This window comes from Empidonax traillii, unplaced genomic scaffold (genome assembly GCF_003031625.1).
Source record: "Empidonax traillii isolate 1590-97213 ecotype Southwest subspecies unplaced genomic scaffold, ASM303162v1 scaffold26:size2357266, whole genome shotgun sequence".
NCBI lineage: Eukaryota > Metazoa > Chordata > Aves > Passeriformes > Tyrannidae > Empidonax > Empidonax traillii.
In genome coordinates this window covers 800,308-825,134 of record NW_020955219.1, presented here as the reverse complement: position 1 = coordinate 825,134, position 24,827 = coordinate 800,308, and the positions used below count along the sequence as shown (strand labels likewise).

At 44.1% G+C, this 24,827-nt stretch overlaps 1 protein-coding gene across 4 annotated transcripts in view; it reads right to left on the bottom strand.

Annotated features, from left to right (window-relative positions):
- The window catches only part of LOC114069641 (phospholipid-transporting ATPase ID-like), a 93,552-nt gene that overhangs the window by 52,263 nt on the left and 16,462 nt on the right, over positions 1 to 24,827 (bottom strand). Inside the window, exons 1-2 of one of the 4 annotated variants that reach the window (XM_027906602.1) lie at positions 24,024 to 24,192; positions 12,009 to 12,087 (exon numbers count right to left, since the gene is read on the bottom strand). In XM_027906602.1, the coding sequence (XP_027762403.1) occupies positions 12,009 to 12,051 (43 nt within the window). In that variant the 5' untranslated portion in view covers positions 12,052 to 12,087; positions 24,024 to 24,192. Of the gene's footprint in view, positions 1 to 12,008; positions 12,088 to 18,975; positions 19,321 to 19,475; positions 20,224 to 24,023; positions 24,193 to 24,827 lie in introns of those variants that run through there. The other 3 variants (XM_027906608.1, XM_027906585.1, XM_027906592.1) reach the window with 3 other exon arrangements.

The window sequence follows — 24,827 nt, the reverse complement described above, 5'->3', positions numbered from 1 at the left end:
TGTGCTCTGTGCCAACTGCCCCATGTCAGGGAACTGAAGAGGGTGGTGACACTGATGGAGCAGCACTGTGGACTGGTACTATAGCACTCTAAGACCCTATGCTGAGTCTCCTCTACCCACAGCTCACTGCAGTGTCAGTGCTGCTTTTACAGGTTGTAAACTCCTGGGTAAGAATTGCCACTTAACCAGTGATGCTCACTATTCCTGTCCTGCTCCATCTCTTCCCCCCAAAGTCTCTGGAGCTATTGCCATCAGCCTACTGTTGGTGCCCTTCCTCCAGTACAAGTGCATCTCTGAGCATCATCCCACAGATAGGACACCACCACCGTAGCTATCATGAAACCAAAAACTACTGGAAGGGTATCAAAAGGTCATCAAATCTACCCTTTACCTCAAGGCAGGGTCTCACCTGTCACTCCAATACATGCCATAGAAAGCTCCAGTGATGGCTGTTCTTCGAACTGCCTATTCTAGGACTGCAGTCTCCTTCCCCTGGGGGAGTTTTTTTTCTGCATTATCTAACATAAAATTACTTCAATATAGGGAGATTTTATCTTCTCCTGGGATGGTTAAAGGTGCTCTTTTTATCCCCCTCAGTTAATTGTAGTATTTGCCAAAGACACAGAGTAGGGACGGTCAAAGGAGGGGATTGTCCCTCTCTACTCTGTGCTAGTGTGGCTTCACCTGAGTCCTGTGTGCAGCTTTGGGCATCACACTACAAGAAAAATATAAAAGCTCTTAGAGAGCATCCAAAGAAGGGCCACAAAGATAGTGAAGGGCCTAGACTGGAAGCCATACGAGGAGCAGATGAGGTCACTTGGTTTGTTCAGCATGGAGGAGACTGAGGGGAGATCTCATAGCATTCCACAGCTTTCTCACAAGTGGAGGGAAGGACATTGATCTCTTCTTGCTGGTGACCAGTGACAGGACCCAAAGGAATAGCATGAAAGTGTGCCAGGAGAGGTTTAGGCTGCGTATGAAGAAAGGGTTCTTCAGTCAGAGAGTGGTTGGGCACTGGAACAGGCTCTCCAGGGAAGTGGTCACAACACCAAACCTGCCACAGTTCAAGAAATGTTTGGACAGTGCTGTCAGGCATGTGGTGTGATTCCTGGGACTGTCCTGTGCAAGAACTCTACGGTTCTGTGATTTAAATTCCTATGTCCTGAGGGCTGTTATGCCTTATGGTAGTCTTCCCAAGGGCAAGCAACTCCAGTTTCTTCAGTCACTTCTTGCATAAATCTGTCACTAATAGCATCAGTCTTGCCACTCCAGTGGGCTTCCCAGCTAGTTCACTCTGCACTGGATGCACAGAGGCCAAAATAGGCCACAGTTTGCAGCTGAGGCCTTACCAAAGCTGACCAGAGCACAAGGAACACTCCATTTACCTTTCAGACAATGCATATTATATGTAAGAATTCACCTAGAAGTAATTTAAAGTAATATCCTTATGTACTACCTTCATGCAGAGGTTCTTCAGAATATGATCCATTTTGGCAGATCCTTTCTGGCAGAGCCAGTTGCCATCAGGCAATGCAAATCTTTCATTTCTCCTTGCTGAACTGCATCCAAATTCTTTCAGACTATTTCTCCAACTAGTCAATTCTCATCCTATCTTTCAGTGTGCTTGTAGCTCCTGCCAGCGTGGTGCCATTCACAGATGTACTAAGTGTGTTCTTTATTCTGTCAGCCAAGATGTAAAAGTAAATATTGAATACCAGACTCAGGATGGGATATATCCTTGATGGATCTCTCAAGTTTCATAATCAGTCATCAATATCTATTGTTAATGCCTTTTTTTTTTTTTCCTGAAAAATCTGGCACTCACTGTACTGTGATTTTATATCAAGTGTGTATCTCTGGTTTACTTGTAAAAATGCCACAAGTGACAGTCAAGATACATGGCAGCCATCTAAAGCTTTTTCAATAGCCCTCTGGCTATCACTAAAACAGAATTAATTTTGGTTTGATGCAGTTTTTCAGGACTGCTGACTGTTAATCATCTCTTCCCCACACACACACTTCTAGTTACTTTGAAGTGGTTCCTTGGATTGTTTTAACCTTTACTCAGGTGAAGCCAATCCATCTATAATTGCTCAGCTTTTCTTTCTCTCCTGTTTCAAGACAGATGCTGTGCTTGCTCTCTTCCCAGTCTCCCAAACTTTGCCTGCCTGTGCACCAGAAACTCTCAAAGGCAGCATTGCTCCCGGGCATACTTTACCTTACACAGCCAACCTGTTCTCTCTCTACGCAGCCCAAAACCTCCCCCCCACCCACTTCTACTATGTTTTTGGCAACTATTTTGTTAGATGTCTTTAAAAAAAAAAAAAGAAAGAAAAAAAAAGAAAAAAAAAGAAACAAAAAAAACCACAACACAACAAAACCCCTCTGATTTCTTAGGCTTATTTGCTAGGCTTTTTTGCATTGAGCAGCAGACATAAACGGTCTTTGATCTCCCTCTTAGTAGAAGGGTTACAGAACCCCAGAGACCCCAACTCTTACAGAACAACTTATATTGCCCTTTATGTCCTTGATAGCCTTTTCTCACTTTGAGCCTTTGCCACACTGTTTGTCCTGGATGAAACAAGCTGTTTTGCACCTTCTAGAGGCATCCTTCCTCTGCTTGAAGCAAATGAGGAGCTTGTGATTTCATCATTTTATTCATCCTTCTGAGCCTTTCCCTGAAAGGCAATAACTTCTAGATCTGCCCTTAATAGCAAATAATAACATATGTACTCTTAAGATCAATTAATATTATATATGCCCCTCATATCAATTATTTTAGGAAATGACAGTTCTAATTCTCCCTCCACCCTACAATTCCTTCCCATGAGATCTCAGTTACTAGTTCTTCATATTCACTGCAGATTTCCTTCTTGAAGTCATTTTCCAACAATTTCCTATTGTCACTTTTTCCTAAATATCATCCCATCATTTCATAATTATTCCTGTTTACACTCCCTTCTGCTTTCACAGGACCAGCCAGCTCCTCCCATTCCCTCCCTTTTGGAGGGAATCAGTTCTGGAACAACCTCTTCTCTAGCTTTAAAAAATTACCAATCTCTGCACCAAAACTCTGTGCTAGCTTATCAAGTCATGTTCCTCTATGCTCCTCTCCAACTCTGCCTCTGCATAGCTAGAATTCTTCATTTGCCACCATGCTTGCCTCTCAGAAAACTATTATTTTTTTTCATAGAAGACTGCCCTTCTTGTTTTGCTATGGCTGTGTTACTTACCCTTGTAGCATTACTCAGAGTTCTGCAATTTGTTCATCTCTTTCTTTGTGCTGCATCTCAGACCGCGCAGTCATACAAGGAAAGCCTCTGTTAACCTTACAGAATTAGCTTTATTCTCTTCTATTAATATTCCAGCCTCATGAGCTATCACAGCACGTGTCTGCTACACCTATTAAATGATGTGTTGAGACATCTAGTTCTTCCTGTTTGTTCACTCTTGCATTAGTCTTGCTATTAGTTGCATTAGTTTGTTCACTCTTGCAAACGTCTAAGCTGTTCAGTACATTGAACTGCTACCCTTCCTCCTTTTCCTCCAAGGACCCCATAGATAACACAGCATCCCTAATTTTTAAGCCTTTTTTCAGATCACCATTTTTTGATCTCTGTCTGTGGGCTGTTTTCATCAAGCCTTCTAATAACTAATGTAAAGCTATGTAACCAGGCAAATATACTTTTCCCCTTCTTCAGGCACATCCAGTTGTGTCAAGTCATTTTCGAGTCAGCTCTCATCTGCCCCAACTGGCTGATTCAGACCAACCACAGAGGTTCCATACAAGACCCTCAAAGTGCTTAATCCTTCACTGCTTTCCTTGGACATATTTTTCTCATCCTTCACAATGGGGAGAACAAAGTACCGAGAGATCAGAGTGACTTATCTGGTGCCCCAGAGGAAAACAGAAGCAGAGCTCAAGAGGTCCAGACTTGCTGGGCTTCAACTATTGAGTTATGTGCTCCTTCAGGAATTTTCCTGAGAGCAACCGGTACTATCAAAGCCGATGAAAGATAAAGCTATTTGTTAAAAACAGAACTTCCCAACACTTGCATGTTTCCTGCCATACAGTAAGAGCTACTCTTATCCCTTCCCCAGGGGCCTCCAGTCCAGTCCTGGAAGAAATGTCACAGAAAAGATAAATGGCGTTAATGTAAATAGGAATAGATGACAAAGCTTGAAAGCCTGTTGGGCTACACAGCAGAGCCTCAGTGTCACACGAAGGCTTCTAAGCGTCTCTGAAGTCCTCAGTGACCTTCTGCTTTGCATGCAGAAACAGAAATTCTTGCTCTTCCCAGGGCCTGCTAGGGGAGTGAGGAGCAATACCCTTCCTCAGGTTGCCTCCAGGGTCTTTGCAGCCAGGGCAGAGGCACTTAACACATGAATTTGAATTCAAGGGTCTCGAATGCTCTTAGAAAGAAGCTGACACATGCATGTGCTCTAGTGAGTAAAGGAGCCCGGCTTGTCAGCACAGTGAGAGATGTGAGCCACATAAATGGCAGCAAATGGTTCAGGGATGGCACAGAAACATGAAGCAGAGGGACATGAAACACAATAGAAATTAAAATCAAGGCACTGCATTCCCAAGCCTGATCATAAGGTATCTAAGGGCAGGTTTTCTCTGAAGAACACATTTCTGAAGGCCCCAGATAACTCTGAACCTGGTTCAGAGCCTCTATGGAGCATCTGACTGACATAGCTGTCCATCCCTCTCAGAGGCAGTGTCCGTAGAGGCCAAAACATGAGACTAATTTCTAGTGATGAGAGTTTAAATTTTCCTACTGGGTAACAGCCAATACCTTTGGCTAAATCTAGAAAAAACACAATAAATTGCACAGGGAGCCTCATCCAACAGCATCAGCAAGGAGAACTTTCTGTCCTCTGGCTACACCATAGGAGAACCACTCTGACCACACACACAGGGAAACACTGCCTCAGTGGGTTCATTTTTACCAGCTGAGGACTGTGAGATCTACTGCTGTGCCTCCTAACCCAGCAGTTCTCAACTATCATAGATCATGTGACTCCTTTTTGTTTTGGAACAGTTTGGACAGAAATGAAGCCTCTTGGATGATGATAATAAACAAAAATATAGGAAAAGTCAAGCATTACACCAGCTTTGTCTGGAAACCATAACTCAGGGTTTTTTGGCTGTAGATCCAAGCATGCATGTCTTATCATGCCCTGTTGACTCTGAAAGCAATGAGGAAAAAGGGAGGGAGGAAAGCGGTAGGGATATCAGATGAGAAGTTTTTAATTTCTTGAAACTTTTTTATATCTCTAAGCAACTCAAAGGTTCTGCTTTGGCAAATTGCATTCACTGGAAAGAAGGAATGGTATTTGTGCTCCAAGTTATCATTTCACTGCCACTGAACACTATTTTAAATTATTCATCAGTGGAAACTCGGCGTACATAAATATGGCTTAGTGCCCAGTTCTTGGTCTAACCACTGAGACCAAGTCACTGGGAAAGTGCCTGTTTTCTCAGGCAGACAGTTTTAGGAGCTAAACTGCAGAATAACATCTGTATTTAATAAAATTAAACCCATGCCAAAAATCAGCTCTAAATGTAACTGGACGGCCCACCAGCCTTCCTCATTTAGGACTGCTGCATGGAAAAGTCCTGCAAAAGGTTAGACTCAAAATCTGGTCAGACAGCCTGGAAACTTGTTTCTGGTTTATGCTAAGGAGGAGAATTGCCAAGAGCAATGCTTTTAACAGGGTATTGGAAAAGTTTTGTAGATATTGGGTCTTGTGGCTTCAAGAAATGGGAGGCTAAGATCTGCTTGGTTTTGCCAAGTTCTATACAAACTAGGCACTGATACCTCATGCACAAAACGAACACAGCCCGATTAGGGGAGTGCCTGCGTAACTAACCCTGACAACAGAAGAGAGACAACATAAACTCTGTAAAAATAATAATCTCTACTCCACCCTTTAAACAAGTGACCTCAAAAGCAAAAACTCTGTCCTGGACCAGCTACAAAGAGTGGCATCCAGGAGCTGGACTCATCTCCCCAGATTCCCATATAGCCTGGTTCTTAGCAAAGCTCTTACCCTAGTCAAGTTGTGGAAGCTGTAACAGTTAGTCTGGTCCCAAGGGCACATAACTGACCCTTCTGAGACTGTAATTCAAATCTCTCCTCCAACAGGTTATAAGCAGCCTCAGAAGACCTCCACCAGTCTCACATCTCATGATGTGCCTCCTGCCGCTTCCTCCTGTCCTATCTTCCTTCTACTTTTGTTGTCTCCACTTTTGGGCACCTCATTGTTGCTGTGTGACCCAGCTTTTGGCATCACCTTTCAGCAATGGCACAAGTGCCACCTCGCATCCAGCACCCAGGAGATCACCCATCTCTCTGCAGGCAGAGGAATCCCAGCCCTGTCTTCTGGTCTTTGCTGGACTGTCCTCCACATGCACAAATGACTGAATGAACTCTGCCATGGTGAGTCAGTACCTCTATCCTCCTTTCAAAAAACAGAGAATTACAGTGTCCATTGAAAGGCAACTCCATGGGAGAGAGCAAGTCATCACATAGTGTGCTAGGTAACTAAAATCTTTTCTCCTATGGAGGTTCTTAATACAAGCTAATAGCCAAAATCTCCTTGCACCTTAAAGCAGTAATTGCCCATTTTTGCAATCCTGAGAGATGAAGGAACCATGAAACAAGTGCCTCGATTTGCAGGTGCTGTATCTGGGTAGAGGCCCTGCCGTTGTGTTAAAGAGAATGGGATTATTTCTTATAGCACTGATACCACGGGATTTCACATTTGTAACCCTGCAGTGACTTCCTGGGATCAGAGCTGCAACGAGTGAACTCTACCCAAAACCAAAGCCAGGGATCTTTACCCAAGAAGCTTGGCATTTAATATGGATCAGAGGATAGGAGGGTGAAGTTAAGAGCCGTAGGACAGGTCTGGAGGGTCATGATGCTTAAATATCTATACTTCACAGCCAGCCTGGGACAGAGACCTTTGCTGAACCCCCATTACCTGAGTGTCAACCCAACACTGTAACCTGACCAGTGCTGGCGTGCCTGCTGCTCTGCAGCACGAAACCAAAGCCCATCCCAGCCCTGAACTGCAGCCAGAGCCTGGCAGGGTTCAGCAAGCATGGCTGGGGCAGGAGGAGCCATGAGAACACGGTGGGATGGAAATGGGGAGAGGAAGAGCCAAGCCCAGCTCAGAGAGGGAACATGCCCAGCTGCCTGGCAAACAAACATGGCTCTTATTACTGAGTCAAAGGAGGGGCTCTCCAGGGTTCCATGCTACAAAACCACACATTTTTAACGTCTAGATGGCCTCTCTTCTGTGGAGAGTCTCTGGCTGTTGTGGCTGGAGAGGATTTATGCTGGCAATCACTTGCATTTTCATCTCTGAAACAGAGCAGACTGTGCTGAGTGTGACAGATTTAATTTAAAAAAACCTGCGGCAAGACCTTACAGAGACATCACCATCAATGGGTTTAGCCCTGCTCCCTTCTGCTGGTTCCTCCATTATTAAATATATTTATTATGTCCTTTTGCCTCAAAAAAACAAGAATCCTCCTTCCTCCAGAAGAAATAAAATGCAAGAAATATGTTTTTGTGGTCATGGACTGTGTCTTTGGTGATTGGTACTGAGCTCAGCCTCCTGCTAAGCATCAAACAAGCACCACAAGTAGTGGAATTTCTCACACAGGTAAAACATTTCATATGTCCCTGGTATTAAAGCAAAATAATTTTTTTACTAGCATCACTAACAGAGGGCCCACTTAGGAGATATACTGACACACCTCCATTTTCACAGAACAGATGAAAGGTCTGAAATAAAAAACCCTGTGGGTGAACTGGAAATATTTCCGCCTTGGGTCTAGTAAATTTTTAATATGAACATAAAGTTCAGTGTTAGATCCTGCCCTTTTCTAAAAGCAGCATTTTATATTATCACCATAAGGAGAGAGAAAACAAGAAAAGAGAGCTCCAAAAGGAAGCCTTAGATTGGCCCAGCGTGTACCACACTTGTGATCAAACAGCACTCTTGGGACACAGGCCTGGAAGAACTGCTGGATAATCTTATAGCAGAAAATATTCCCATTTAGGTTTTTCCAGGAAGAGACAGAGCCTGCCTCATCTCTCCCATTCCCCATCTCCTGCAATAACACCAGTTCTGGTTTTCCTTCCCTTCCTACTCTTGTCATGTCTCACCCACCTGCCTTGGCCCTGGGCAGAGATGGGGACTCACCACGTCTCAGAAATGTCTGGCAACAGATTATTTCTCAAGAAGCATGTACATATTTTCATGTTTGTTTCAGTCTACTTCAGAGGGAAAGTAGGCATTTTTCAAACATATTAGCAGCAGAAATTGTCTCTTCTTCATTTTGGAAAACTTTTAATTTATTTTTTTTCCCTTCCAAATTCAGCTTAGAATTTTATATCACTCTATGCTTGTTTTATATGTAACAGTAGTTCACAATATTTTGACTAATATCATCATGCCAAAAAAAGAAGCTGAAATAGTCTTTTGTTTTTATTTTAAAAACTAGTCTGACAGTGACTGGCTGGCACATATAATTTCCTTTACTAGAAAACAGTATCTCCTAGACATTCTGGTAATGCCACAGCTTGACACAATTGCACATGTTGTTAATAACAGCAATACACAGCAATAGGAAGTGATGCAAAAAATCATAAAAATAAATACAGCTCTGAAACAAACTTTGAGAAGTTTTTCAGTTCACAGTTATTTCCCTCATGGGAAATTATGTAAAAATAAATATATTTTTCATACTCAGTGTCTCTTGTGGTGAGGCATTTCCTATCAGATCAGAATGGGAATCCCAGAAGGCAGCTGAGCTTGATGCTCTGCAGAGCCAGTCATGGGCTGCCTTCTCTATGAGCTGCCAAGCTCTGCCCAGAGCCTGACTACTCAAAGCCTAGCTGCCCTGGAGAGCAGGCTGACCCCAGCAGCAAGAAGGAAAATTCAATTAAGCTTTACAAATGCCCTAGAAAAATTTATAACCTTCCTCTTCCTCTCATAGTGCCCCCAGGCTGGGCTTATAGAGATGAAGCTGCAGCAACAACTGCTCTTCCCTCTTCTGCAAGCACACGCCTTGGCAAAATTATTTGCGTAGATGAGTTCCCCCTACACCCTATTTCTTCTCACAGGCAGTACCTGACTACACCCATCCAGTGCTGAGTAAAACTTCCATGGGATGAAGCCAGTAAGCAGAGATACTCTACATTTATTATCTATCTCCCACTTTCCACACACTCAATGAACCAAGAGTCACCCCCTTCCTCTCTGTTTCACCTATGTTTATTGTAGGTTAAACCTCAGTGTAAAAGACCTCAGGTATCTTCTCCACAGAAACATCACTGCTGCTGATGTAAGAGATGTACTTCCCTGCTTCTTCCTGGAAGAGCTTCACCAAGGTCATCCAGGAACTAGTTTCCTCCAGGCGTCTTTGTGTGTCTGGCATGTGCTGAATTTTAGTTACATCCCGAATTACTTCTATAAAGAACTTAAACTTAAAAACCTGACTCTTCTCTCCAAGAAATTTAGACCATGTGACCTGTCTTCTTAAACTATACCTATCCAATTTTCCCTGCATCTCAGCTCATGTGAGAACTACGCCTTGCTGTGGAGAAACATTGGTTCTCATGGGAGCAATCCTGATCCCAGCTTCAGCAGCTGATGCCTGAGGTAATCCATTCCCTCCCATGAAAGTCATACCATGAGCATGGCTCTTCGGTAAGGTTAAATATCATACAGCTTTGTTTTTGGAACAGAAATTTGGTCTTTGAGCAGTACTGTCTGAGATGAGCACTTCAACTACTGCCTGCAGAAGAGCCTTGCCTGGTCTCAGGCAGCACAGTCCTTTGAACTTCTGCAAACAGAAAGGCTTTTAAACTCTTGGATTAAAATAGCACTTCAACATTGGCATTTACTCCAGTGAAATGTTTGCAAGGAGCAGTCACAGCCCTTTCAGCTTTTGGGAAGCAAGGCAAAATAATTAAAAATAAAAGGGAAGGAGAAAACACTCTTTTAGCTTCCTGTTATGGAAGCTCCTCACTCCTTGATCACCCCAGTTTTCTTTATCTTTCTCTGAACTTCCTCCAGCTTGCATTCATTGTTTTTGAACTGGTGATCAAATGTGAAAATAAATTTTTTTCCCTATAAAATATAGGGTTAATATCTAGGAAGATCTGAGTTTCTTAACACTAGGTTGAAGGGGGCAGGCTGAGAATTTCCATGCTAAAACACATGCAAAGCACAGAACTTTCCTAATATAGCAACAAAATCTTTTTGATAATCAGAAGAGCTACTGCTTTAAAGTGGGAATGCCCTGAGCGGACACTGGCTCACAGACAAACCTGTGCTCCCTCATTTGCAAAGCCAAGACAGGGAAAAGAATCATCAGGCTGGCAGAGACCCTTCCCTGGGAGCAATCACAACCTTCCCTCCTGAGACTATCAGAGCAGCAAACGGATGCCCCTGTCTTAACACCAGGGCTCAGAGTCTGCCCTGTGCCAGGAAGGGGAAATAGCAGCACAATTGCAAAAATAAACCCCTGGGAAAAAGCTATTCAGTCCTCTGAACTCAGAGAGGTTGGAAAATAATTTCATGTCAAAACACGAGTAGGGCAATAATCTCTGCATTCATCAAATACAAGGAGGAACACCCTGAAAGGAAAGGCTTGAGACTTTCCCTCTTCACCATGTCTGCATCCCTGGATCCCTGAGCAGAGATTGCACACTGGGCCTGGGGGTGGAGTGATAAGTCACAAGACTTGGTTCAGTGGCTCCTGCTGCAAAGCCTGATGGAAGATGCACCCTAAGAGGCTGAAAGGGGATATGTTAGGAGCCTTCCCACAGGACTTCTTCCAAGCATTCAACTCTTCAGGGATTTCTGCTGCAAAGTCCAGTGAGAATTGTGATGCAGAGGACTGTTGTTGACTCTCTTCACACCCATTTATTTGGATGCCACATGGAGCTCACATAGAGGAATTACAAAGGTTTCTCCTCCACAGTTAGCATTGCCCTCAGCAGCTTTTTGGGTGGTCTCAGGGTGCATCTCTGTAAACTTGCCCTTCTTCCTGCATTTCACTGAAGAGAATATCTGGGCCATTGCCATCACAAGGCAGAATCATATAATTGCTTAGGTTAGAAAAGACCTCTAAAATCAGCAAGTCCAACCATTAATCCAGCACTGCCAACTCCACTGTTAAACCATATCCTTGAGTGCCAAATCTCCACTTCTTAATACCTCCAGGGATGGTGACTACACCACTGCTGTGGGTAGCCTGTTCCAATGCTTGACAACCCTTTCTGGGAAGAAATTTCCCCAAATATACAATCTAAACCTGCCCTGGTGCATCCTGTGGCCATTCTCGCTCATCCTGTCACTTGTTACCTGGGAGAAGAGACTGACCCCCCCCTCACTACGATTTCCTTTCCAGGTTGTTGTAGAGAGGAATAAGGTCCCCTCTGAGCCTCCTTTTCTCCAACCTAATCACCCTCAGCTTCATCAGTTGCTCCTTGGAAGATTTGTGTTCCAGTCCCTTCACCAGCTTCATTGCCCTTCTCCGGGCACACTCCAGCAACTCAATGTCTTTCTTGCTGCGAGGGGCTCAAAACTGAAGATAGAATTTGAGGTGCATCAGCACATTTCATCATTAAAAGACTGCATCACGCCACTGCACTGCTCATTGCTCAACCACACATTCCCATAAAAGACTCTTGCAACAAACCATCAGAACTCAACTTCCCCAGAGCAATCACGTGCCATTATGTGATTTGGCAGCCCGTTCTGTTGCAGAAGTGCCGCTGTTCACTGGCACACAGTCTGCAGCACTACTCCAAGGGAGTACGAAAGGCAGGAAAAGGAAAGAAAGTATGTCTTCCCCCACCTGCTCTATAGGTGCAGGACATGCTCCCAAACATGATCTCAAGGACTCACATGGGTGCTGTATTTCTTACCTCACCACCCATGACAATGGTATTATGTTACCAAATCACACTCACCTTTCAATTTCTTCTTTCCAAATTTTAATCCAAATAGAGACATCCCAAAACTTTATTTTAGTCCAACTCCATGGAACTTCTGCAAGACAAAAGAGAAGGCAACTCACAACACATACTGTAGCACATATATGTAATTCTGTGACCATAAAATGGGGAAAACAAACTCCTAGGCACCATGGCCAACAACTACAGTTTATCATGTAGAATGTTTTGAAATGCAAAACAAAGTTGCACAACATCAGTGTGGGCTACCTTACCTCGGGCATGTTGATCCTTTCATCTTCTGACATGGCACCAAGAAGAGGCTGGTGGAGGACAGACTGAAAAGGACATTCCCACTACACTGGTGCTACATGAAAAGGAGAAAAAGTACTGGTCTTGTACTTAAGGTACAGAGGAACTGTGTGACTATGCAGAGCAAGACCAGCCTCCCTGAAGAGGAGGAAGCAACGGGAAGCACTGGTTTCCTGTACATCCGCCTGTGTTGGCTCACACTGTTGTCCATTGCTGGTCACCCTCTGTGTTGGACTGGACTAGAATAAAATTTCTCTCCCACTGGCTTCAAACTACTTGGCCCAGAAGCCTAAAGCCAGGCACCAGAAATGCAGGTAAGGCACTGAATATATCCTGATAGGCAGAGGAACTGAGCGTTTAAAAAAATCACATCCGAACCTGTTGGTAATGAAACTTCCAGTGTTCCAATCATCAGATGAGTTTATTTAAAGGACTTGAAGGTGATATTGGTGCTGACAGCCTAAAGGATCTGTGAACATGAGAAAAGCCAGCATTGCCTGGCATGCCTGGCTGACCAGGAGCCTGAATCAACAGGAACACCCTGCCAGTTGCTTAAGTGGTCAGTGAGCCAAGCTGAGACATTTGAGGGAGTCACAATCTATCTAGAACAAGTTTTCTAGGTGACAAATGCAGTTTTTGCACTTTATCCTATGCTATCTGTGCTGCAAGACTGATACAACATCACCAATGCAAGACTGGGCTTCACGTCTTTTCAGAAAATAAAGGTAAACTTTAAGGAAGACTCTACAATCCTTGCATAGGTCAAACATCTGCCCAGATCTCTACTTCAGATGCTAAAACAAAGCTGTATTTAGCAGCTGCAATTCAGTGAGTCTGAGATAAGGCAAACTGCAGCAGGTAAGCTTCATCCACCGGATGAGTTCCACACACCCTGAGTGCAGAGCACCCTGACACTCACTGTGGGGTTTGGGAGCCCTTCCATGCCCATTCTACTTGGAAGAGACCTTTTTTCCATTTTCTCATCCAATTGTTTCTGCTCACCACAACAAATGCTTTGCCAACACCTGTCCTTAAAATTTCTCCACCCATGGAGCTAAACCACTTCAAGTTACAATATACAATGTCACAACATAAAACTTTCTCGACTCTGCTGAACAAACTTACTTTCCATTCCTGACCTCAGTCTATTATTTTCAACATATTTCTTTCATGTTTTAGAATTCCTAATAAGTCTTACAAAACCCTACTAAACTAGGTCAGATAGTTTCCCATAAGGCAGTGAGAGGAATGAGACACACCAGCCACACACACAGAGGAAAAGACCTCAGATTTCCTAAAGCATCAGGAGCCACAGATCTGCTAACCACTGTTCCCTGGCAGCACAAGGATGCACAAGGTTGACAGATTGTAATCATCATATTGATGATTACATGATCCATATGAAGTCTGGATTTTGCTGTATTTGTCAAACATTTTAGAAAAATAATAATCACTGTTGATTGGAAGCACAATGATGCAAAAAGGTTGACAGGTTGTAATCATCATATTGATGATTACATGATCCATATGAACTCTGGATTTTGCTGTATTTGCCAAACACTTTAGAAAAACAATCCCCAGCCACCAAATCTCTCCCAGCTGCGTACTCAATTGACAAGGCATATAATTTCAGCCAAAGGGAAAAAAGGTTTATATTTGTGGGGGAGCAGAGAAGAGAGGGTGGTTGTAAGCCTTCTTTCAGCAATAATAACATGAAACAAACAATAGACTTTCACATCTCCCAGACAAAAACCTGAAACTTCCTTTGGCTCTGACACATGCCTTTTGTTAATTACTGTGATTCTTTGAACCCTGGTTTCTGGTGGGACTGTAGCATGACAAGAAGATTGAAACAATACATTGTTTTGGCATAGAGGGCACCTTTAGTTCCCATAGTTCTCAGTGCATTCAATTAGGATTGCATTCATTGAACATCTTCACTCAGCAGCAAATTTAAGTTACCATCAAATAATATCCTTGCAGACCACCACAAATATCCTTACAGGCTCGCCATTCCCACAAAACTTTGCATTTTTGGGCAGACACGGGGTGATAGCTTTGCCATATCCATTTGTACCAATTACCTCTCTGGTACAGCATTTCCACCACACAGACTTGGCACAGCTGCTTACTTAGTGCAATCCTAGGACTTATGAATCCTTCCCAAGCTGACCTGGTCCTTTATGCAAAGCTCAGTTCCTGGCTTGCCCAAACCACAGTGTTATTTGACAATGTGTCAGTCAGTATTCAATGGGCACACAGACGATGGCATTAAGGGCTGGACACACCCCTATTGCACTGAGGTGTACCCTTTATTTTCACAATATTGCAAATATCTTCCTTTGCCACTTTGTTATTGACTCACACATCTAATCCCCAAACTTCTTTACCTAGGTAAGCTACTCTCACGCTGGCTTTAGCTCCTGTGTGTGGCTGCCTGCTCACACTCCCCTCGGTGACAGGACACCATCACATTTCCAGGCGTCTGTTTTCAGTCTGAGAGTTCATTGACCACTGGTTGCAAGTGTGAAAACAAACATACACACGTAATGGTGGAGTTGTCGCCTTTGGTGGTGCCACAGGTACTGTTCCCATCCTTCTTAGTTAGCACAACTTTTGCAGATAGGTGTTGTCTCTAGGCTGACTTTAGCTCTTCCTGCCTCTGAGTCCTAGGTCTTTTTCTTGGGTTATTTTGGACTCTCAGTTATACTCACAGGGTCCAACATCTTTGCCCCTGTATCTACCAACAAATTACCTCAGGGTATTTTTTTCCCCCCACAGATTTCACTTGTAATCAAAATTCATGCCCCTGTTCAGTTTTTTTTACTTATCTATTTTTTACATCTGAGATTCAGTTTCCCTTCCAAAATTGCAATGATGGATCATCAGCCTCATATAACTCACATCCATTTTTAATTACAGTTTTAATTTCTCTTTGTGCTTTCTGGGAAAAAAAACATTCTCTCACATTTCATTTGTTGTGTGGCATGAAGTGCTTCTTAGATTTTGGTAAGACACTTTGACAGCCTCCTTTTCCTGAATTAATTAAAAACCCATAAAACACATGAAAACTTTCTATAGTCAGAAAAAAAGGCAATTTCCTGTTTGTCTTAATTTTCCCTGGCACCAGCTATTTTCAGAGAAAAAGTGAAACACTGCTTCAGTATCCTGAAGTTGCTTTCCACAGTCTGTGTCAGACCTTTTGCACTTTTTGTTGTTGTTTCATTTTCCATTTGATTTTTTGGGGGTTTTCTTCATTTTTGTGTACTTCAGGTACTCTGCACTACTCAGTAATCAACTGGGTCCACAGAATTTGGTCCAATCTCTCATCTTAACAGGAAACTTGTTCCTTCCCCATGTTTTCAGAGCCTACAGCAGAAATTAAAGTTCACATTCCCATTTCCTCTTTTATGGGGATTTGGGGGTAAAAGCTATGAATAAATTATCTCTTCTTACTACAGAACACTTTTGTACCTACGGGGCTCCATAAACTGTCTGTCTATGGCTTACACTTCTGCCAAGACAATCCACCTGCTTTATGGCTTCTGACAGTTTAATCATGGGCTCGGAGCACTTTCATATCCACAGCAAGATGCTACTTTAACAGGTTTTGAATAGGGAAGAGATGCTTTCTCGCAAACCAAGTTCAGCCTTATTTAAGAGACAGAAAAGCCAGAGGGGTCAAGGCAATCCTGAGCATAAATACAGGCTGGGCAGAGAATGAACTGAGAGCAGCCCTGCCAAGAAGGTGCCTGTGGGTGCTGGTGGGTGAGAGGCTGGACATGACCTGGCCATGTGCACTCACAGCCCAGAAAGCCAAACCTGTCCTGGGCTGCATCCAAAGCAGGGTGGGCAGCAGGTGAGGGAGGAGATTCTGCCCCTCTGCTCAGCTCTGATGTCACCCACCTGGAGCACTGCATCCAGCTCTGGGGACCCCAACGTAAGAAGGATGTTGAGCTGTTGGAGCAAGTCCAGAGGAGGCCATGAAGATGATCAGAGGTTGTAGCACCTCTCTGTGAAGACAGGCAGCGAGAGCTGGGGTAGGACAGCCTAGAGAAGGGAAGGCTCTGGGGAGATCTTAGAGCACCTTCCAGTACTAAAAGGGGCTACAAGAGAGCTGTAGAGGGACCTTTTAAATGAGCATGTAGTGATAGGACAAACTTAATGGCTTCAAAGTGAAAGAGAGCGGGTTTAGATGAGATATTAGGAAGAAATTCTTTACTGTGAGGGTGAGGCCCTGGCACAGCTTGACCAGAGAAGCTGTGGCTGCCCCATCCCTGGAAGTGTTCAAGGCCAGGTTGGATGAGGCTTTGATCAACCTGGTCTAACCTTGTAGTAGAAGGTGTCCATGGCAAAGGGGTTGGAATTAGGTGATCTGTAATGTCCCTTCCGACCCAAACCATTCCATGAATCTATGATTTGGGTTGAGAACACAACTGCAAAGCTCCTCCTGCATGAGGGGCAAGCTGCAATAAGCCACAACGTGTGAAATTTGCAATGGCTATACTGCAAACTGGAGGTAGAGGGAGGCCCTTCCCACCACTACAATCACGAGTAGCAAAATGAGAGAAGGCATGGCACAATTTGGATGAATGGAGAGCAGACGTTGCAGGTGGAAAGCACAGTTCATTTCTTGGCCCCATTTCTCTGGACAAAGCTACATGATACATCAGATTCAATGATAAGTAGGAATTAGAATATACTTGATGCTTTTGCTCCCATCACCTCATTCCCAGACTCTGTGAAACGATCCATGTTAAATACAATCATTTTTGGAAGGGTTATTTTAATCCAGATCATGGGGCGTACTTCAGTACAGACTGAAATTCCTGCCCAAGCAGTAGTTGTATCAGATTTGAGAGGGCAGCGAATTGGGCTGTAGTACTAGAAGCAAGAACCCAGAGAGGAGAAGAATGAGTCAGATTTCTCCAGTCAGTTTTGCCACCAAACATTCTGTGGTATATGTACACCCTAAAACATTTAAACAACCCTGTCCAGGTACAAATTCAGAAAGTACACCATGCCTCCACTCATCTTTCCACGTCAAGTCCATTTTAGCACACAAGGAAGATTTAAAAGTTAAATTTTTTTGTAGATCTATGTTCAGCTGATGTAAAAATCACAAATATCCACAGGTCTTAGAATTTTTTTTTTCAGGCTAAAGTACTAAATATCCAACCAATAACTCATCATATGACAAAGTAGATCCCAAGCCCTGAGACAGAGAAGGCTGAACACCACTTATGTTGCCCATTGCTCTTGGTGGACTAATGGTGGTAAATACCAAGAGGTGAACCAGACCTAAGTCACTAAATTTTGAACATGTATCACTTTACACTGGATTTGGATGCACAACTGAGAGAATATTAAAGGTTTAAAATACATTAGGTCCTCATACTTCCTGTTTTCTCCATGCCTTCTAGCTGCACGCCTGCTAAGGGTGTGCACATGTCAGGGGCTAGAGCTGGACAATCACATTCACTCCCAGCTATCACAAAGGACATCCTAGTCCAGTGTTTGCCAATGCTCTGGTAAGGCCTGGCACAGCTGGCATGAAGTGACCTTGCCACATGCCACACAAAGGCATGTTTGCGAAGAGACCCCCTTGAACTACAGGTGTACTGTTTCAGTCAAATTTTTCAAGTTTTGCTTCCAAAGAGAACTGTGCATTTGCTTTTCCCTTTCAAAAGCAGGTGCAAAAAATTCCAGCCATTAGAAATAATTAGTTCTAATCATCTTTCAGCTTAAAAACATAACTATTTGTATTTCTCCACCCCTTCTTACATCCTCTTGTGTTTGAATACCTGAAGAGCAAAACAGGTGTTGTACCACTCCCTGCTTTGCAAACACAGCGAGCTGCAGGGTGGACAACTGAAATGTGTGTTTTGAATCCCAAAAATACACTTTTTCAGGACTAAAATCAGATTTGGCTGAATTCAAGCTGGAACAAGTTTAAGGCACTATAAATGGTCACTCTTAGCATCAGGGTTTCCAAAAGGAGTGGAGACTCTCGTTTAAATCTATTGACTCAGTGCAAAGAGCCTGAAAGTATCCCCAAAACCCCGCTTTTTCCGCACCTGAAGTGGTATCCTGGATGAGGTGAGCCAGCCCTACTGCTACTTTTTGGTGCTTTTCCAAGCTATATATACAGAAACCCATGAAACTTTGCGTTCCCACCCCTACACTCAAATGTGCCAATGCAATTAGCTGTAATTGCTGGGAAACAGGCTCAGTCTGTTATCTGCCACGTTTTAAAGTAATGATCCAATATCCTCCATCTGTCTTCATTAAAACACTCTTTAAACTGACACCAGGATGGCAGTCAAAAATTTGCATTCAGCTCCTGTGGGTAAGTTAGTTGCAACGACGCTCAAGTTACGGATCAACAGCTGTTGGCAGAGCGGGTTCCCAAAGAGAAACCCAGTCTGCTCCCTCTGAAACAAACAATAGCAGCTTCCCCGGGCGGCTGCTGCTGCTGCTGCTGCTGCTGCTCGGAATCGCATACAGCTCAGCTCACTCCACCCAGACGTCTCTCAGTTCGCCCGTAGAAAAAAAACTCAACCCCGAGCACTTTGATTAAGCTTCGCAAAACTCTTGGCAAAACCAAAAAGTTTTCTGCCCCCCAAAACTGGCAGAGAAAACAAGCGAGAGGAAGGAAAGCATTAAATCTTACCCTTGAAGGCTTGTAAGAGTCACAACAACAAAGTTGCTGCCCTCCATAGCACTCCGGTACACTCCTCTCTTCTCATTTACACGCAGCTTTATCCCCTCCCAAGACCGACAGCTTCGCTCGTAGTTACAGCGCCGGGACATTCATCTAAGGAACCAAACCTTCCCTGTCTGTGAAATGGGCATCACGTGATCGTCCCCGACACCCTTAAAATCCACCGGTGACTCGCACTGACATACAATGTCCCAGTAACTAAACTTACTCCAAGTTCCCTACTTCTTACTTCAGTCACTGGGCTTGGCTCCTTGCCAAATTCTTTTTTTTTTTTTCCTTTTTTCTTTTTTTATATTCTGTTTCCTGTAGATAGGGAGAGTGGAGTAGCTCCCTTAAAAATAAAATGCTTCAGCACTACGAACTGTGAAAGAGTAAAAGAGAAAAGCAGAGCACCTAGGCTTGGGGAAACCCAATTAATTCCAGAGGCAACAGCTGCTTGCTTTACCTACCTCCTCCCGATGCGGAAGCTTTCAAAAAAGAAACCAAGAGAGTAAAAGAGTCCAGCATATCAAATTGCTTTCAAAAAGGATGAACTAGGTAAGGGATCCATTTCTCAGCAGCAGCCCCTCTCTCTGTGTCCGTAATGGTGGTGTTGGTGAGGATTCATTAAACCCAGAGCTACTGTCCTACGAGTTGATCCCAAGGCTCCACCTCACCCACTTTCCAGCAGCTGTGAGTAGCAAAAACTCTGCAGAGAAAAGCCTCATAGAGCACAATTGCATAATTCAACCACAGAGTTTCCTCCAACCAGCCAGAGGGTTGCTTCGGTGCTGAAATGTCAGGCGCTTGCTCATCCCGAGAGCGTGACCTTCCCTTGCCCTCTGGAACACCTGCCTGGCCTCACCATGGTCACAGGGACTGTCCTCACCAGAAACCCCCAGCACTCTCATGAACCTCCCAACCTTCCCACCTGTTCTCCCACCTTCAGTGAAAACAACATTCACTTCTTTTTTTCCCCCCAGCTTATTGGACCCTTCACAATACAGTGTCCTCTTGTATGCCAGTTCCCTCGTGTTTTTCCTACCAGGTGCACTGCAAGACCAAAACTAGGACAACTACAACTTTAATCCACTTCTTGCTTCCCTATACCTGTGAATTGCAATTATTTTAAGATCACCATATTCTTTCCCTAGTTGTCTTCACAGTAATGCCTGACAGGAATGTCTCAATCTTTTGCAGACAAGAAGAGAATGTTTCACATAAAGGATTTCTAGATGTATTTATCTCTGATTTCTCCTTCAGCTTCTGTGTTTTCCCACTGGGTTTACATGAACACTGTTAAAATTAATTTCAAGCCTACCCACAAACACTTGAATGCATTAATCAGCTGATTAATTATAGTAACAGGAGAGCTGAGGCTTTGACAAAGTGTATTTTCTAGAAAGTGAAATTCTCTGGAGTCCTGTCGAGGGGAAAGCTGTGGATAACTCTGGATGCTGCACTGGCAGTACTCCGGTGGTCATGAAGGTTGCAGAACAGAGAGGAAATGAAATGGACCATATAGCACCGTTTCTAAAAGAAGAACAAGACCCTATGCCCCTTTCCCATGACTCCGGGGTTATTCCAAGCAACACCTATTTGAGACAACATTCATTGAAATGGCATCCTACTTAAAACACATAGTATCCCTTCAAACCGACAACCTGGGACATGGCATGTAGGACTAATCTCCTCAAGACCCAGGTCATTTTCAGATGATTTTGAACTTGATAGCATCTGATTGGAGAAGAAATTCCCCCTGCACTAGCCATTTCTCACCACCCACACCCCATCTCAACAGCAACAGCCCGAGTATCACATTTTTTCCTTCAAGCAGAAGTATAAGGATCTGGATTAATTTTGGTCCTTCTACATATTTGGAGAATCCCTTGTTCTCGCTTCATTCTGGAGCTTTCCTCCTTCCTATAACTTTAATCTGCTTTTTTTCATGACATCTTAATATGTCAGTTGATGACGATTCATTCCACACTACTCCCACTTTCTTTGCTGCTGTCTTTATACGTGCTTGTTACCACTCTAACCTTGGCCACAGTCATTTCTTCCTTACAAGATTTAGGTTTATCCTCTCTTGACATACAGCTATATGCAAGTGCTGGGGCTTGTTTAGACTTCAAAATAACTAAAAGTTAGTAGGCTGATTTGTTAATGATTTTTCTTGGCACTGAAAATCCACCTCACATACATTGCCAATGACTTCTTCCCTCAGCTATGCTTTCCTTGTGGACTTTGGTGAACCTGCTCATGTAGAGAAGCTCAGCATATGTGGAAGCACTCAGAAGAGCAGGAGTGACTCAGGGTTGTGAACTCAGCTCTGAGTTCTCTTGTCCTCGCTTTACACTTTTTTCCCTGGATAGCATCTTTCCAATCACCACATCATTTGCATCATCCTCTGCAGATTTCTGGACACACCAGGGAGCACTGGTGCCTGCAGTGTCAATTGTTGGAATTTCAGTTCTGGTGTAAAGGGTGTACACGTATGCTGAGTGTCTGAGTGTCTACTGCAGCCAGCATGGTTTGGGCAGGGATTCAGCTGGACAGCTGCAGCAAGGCAGCAGTGATTTGCCTTGACCCATAGCTGTGGGAAGAAGTTCATTCTGTATCTTTTCCAGTAAATGAGCTGTTTTCCCGGCCAGGCAGCCTCCTCCATACCGTGGTCCTTCACCTTTGAATCTTCCACTTTCCCAGTGGCCCACTAGTCACAGAGGGCTAGCCAGAGTGGGGTGGATTTAAATTCATGCCATTAAGACCTTATCCTAAAACTGTATCTAGGAAAATGACTTCCAGTCATTCAGCCTCTGTGGCATTTCAACTATGATGAAGTTCCAAAAATGATTGTAGTTGACACTGATATGTAAAGGGTGCACTCAGCCCACTCTCCAGACCAGATTTGCTCTCCCTCCAAACAGCAAAGCTGACAGAGCAGAGGATACTCTCTGGATCACCCAGAACCCAACATGTCTGCTGACCCAGTAAACATTTGAATGGCTCAATGTGCCCCAGAGTAACTGGAGAGGAGAACTAGGGGAAAGGAGACAAAACAGACTGGAGCATCCCACAACATAGACTTAAACCAAATGCCAGTCCTTGAGAATCCTTCTCTATGGCAATGCCATTTTTAAAATTTCTGCCATCCAGATGCTTTCCCAACAAGCCTGTGTAGTTCAAAAGGAACACTGATAGACTTTGCTTTCCCTTTCTGTCTTGTAACTGCAGTGTGCAGCTCCTGAACTGCAAGGTTTGAATCCTGACCTGCTCTACCCTTCTCTGCAGAGAAGCAGCTGTGACGTATGGAGCCAAGATGGGTTCCCCAAGCACCCAGAATGAGTACAATCTCCAGGAATCATTTCCACCCACCCAAACTCATCTCTGTCTCCCAGAACAACACAAGTGCATTGCTCATACTAAGCATGGTTTTCACAGTTCCAGAAAAGCCTTTCTACATGGTGTTGGAGGATTTCCTCACAAACCTCCAAGGGTCAGCCTTAGATGACTGAATCTCCTCCAATAGCCTATGCTTTCCTTATCCCAACTTTTCTATCTTTTCCTCACTAGTCCTGGCCAGTGAGAAGCTCCTTGTGTAGGGAAGGGGTAAGTAGCCTATTTCACTGTGGGGACCCCTGCCACATCTGTTGGGATGAGCACCTGCAGTGGGTGTAAAGGGTCAGATAGGCATCTTGTCCCAACTGTCTTTGTTATGAGAGACCACAGAACCACAGAACATGCCAAGTTGGAAGGGATCCACAGGGACCATTGAGTCCAACCCTTAGCTCTGCCCAGAACCATCCCCAAGAATCACACCGCGTGCCTGAGAGTATCATCCCAACGCTTCTTGAACTCTCTCAGGCTTAGTGCTGTGACCACTGTCCTGGGGAGTCAGTTCCAGTGCCCAACCACCCTCTGGGTGAAGAACCTTTTTCTAATATCCAGCATAAACCTCCCTTGACACAACTTCAGGCCAGTCCTGTCACTGGTCACCACAGAGAATAGATCAGTGCCTGCCCCACCTCTTCCCCTCACAAGGAAGTTGTGACTGTGATAAAGCCTCTCCTCAGTCTCCTTTTCTCCAGGCTGAATGGACCAAGTGACCTCAGCTGCTCCTCACACAGCTTCCCCTCAAGGTCCTTCACCATCTTCGCTGCCCTCCTTTGGACACTCTGTAATGGCTTAATATCTTTCTTATATTGCGGTGACCAAAACTAAACACAATATTCAAGGTGAGGCTGTACCAGCGCATTCTGTATCCTCTTGCTGTCAAAAGTCAGTGTAAGATGCATAAGAAATACAGGACTGAAAGGAACAAATTGGGGCACTGTTGTCCACCCCTTTATTATCAGAGAGCTGTTTAAAAAAAAGAAGTGTAGGAAGAACATCCAAGCTGTAAATTGCTGTAGTCCAGGAAATACCAGCACATTCATAAAATGATTAATGAAAGACCAAAGGTCCCAAAATATACTATATCACAGGTGAGGAAAGGTGAAGTGCACTGGCAGTGTCCTTGATCCCTGCAAAGTATGTGGCAGGTGCAACTGTCCAACTGGCACCACAAAGCACACCACGACAGAGGAGGGGAAAGTTAAACACTTTGTGTTCCTGTTACCATGACCAGCCTCTAGAAGGCAAATGAAATGGTCAGAGAAAGGCAATGTCACAAAATGACCTGTTGTTCTAGTGCTATCTTTGCCTTTTGGGAGCCACTCAGCCATACTCATTTGGTTGCTCCTCCAAGGAATTAAACTGGTAGAGTTCCCAAGTAACTCAGTTTGAAGGGATGCTCTGGATTCCTAGCTGTGTGTATCCATCCCTCTGGGTGTAATCTGCAGTGTGCATAACTGGTACTGCAGATTAATACAGAAGTATTCCCATATTTCGTCAGTTACTACAGAAGCTGGGAGCTGTCACAGTACATGACACATGGAAATGGTCAGAAAATAGTTTCTGTGGGTGTGTGCAGAATAATGTGAGTCATACTGTTCAGGATTTGGTGGAGTGCTACTTACCTGCAGAGGGGAAGGAAGGGTGTGTAGCTAGAGATGCCCTTTCTTCACCAAAGCCCCTTGCCCAGTAGTCCAAGCCCTTGACAAACAACAATCAGTTGGGGAAAATCATGAGAAATCCGCAAGGGCACAGACTCATGTCTTTAAAAAGAAAGCAGCAACTAGCTCTGGTATTGATCTCATCTTCCTGGCACCAACACCTGCAAATGTGATACCTCCTGATGTTTTGAAACAGAAATTGAAATAGTGTCTCAGTTGCCTTTGCAGCCCATAGGAGATGGAGCAGAGCTGAAAATATTTTGATCAAAGAGCTGTCATCTGGGTTGAGCTGCTCAGATTACACTGAAGGGGAGATAAACCTGCAGAAAAAAATCAATTCTGCAGGGAACAAGGCCCGAGATTAACTCATTTCTGAGTCCGGTTCCCACCAGATTTGGGATCTTGTGTTTACAGACTCCCTTCTGGCCAAAAATTTCACTGCTCTAGTAGAGAAGGGGCTGTTGCAAGGGGAGAAGTCTCATGGCTCTCCTGAAATATTCTCTGTGATCCTTTGAGAAACTAAGTGATTTGATAGTCACAGATATTAGTGGGAGCTGATGGGTATTCACCTGTCTCAGGATATGTTGTTGGAGTATAAATCTGCATCTCTTCATTTGCCTACAACACTGCACGTGCCTGACTGCACAGGCAAAGCGCAGGGATTAATCAGCCGCTGCAGCAAACCCCAAACGTGTCCACACTGCATTTAGCACATACTTCCTAATCACCACCAGTGAAAAAAAGGAGGTATCTCGAGGGGGATACTCG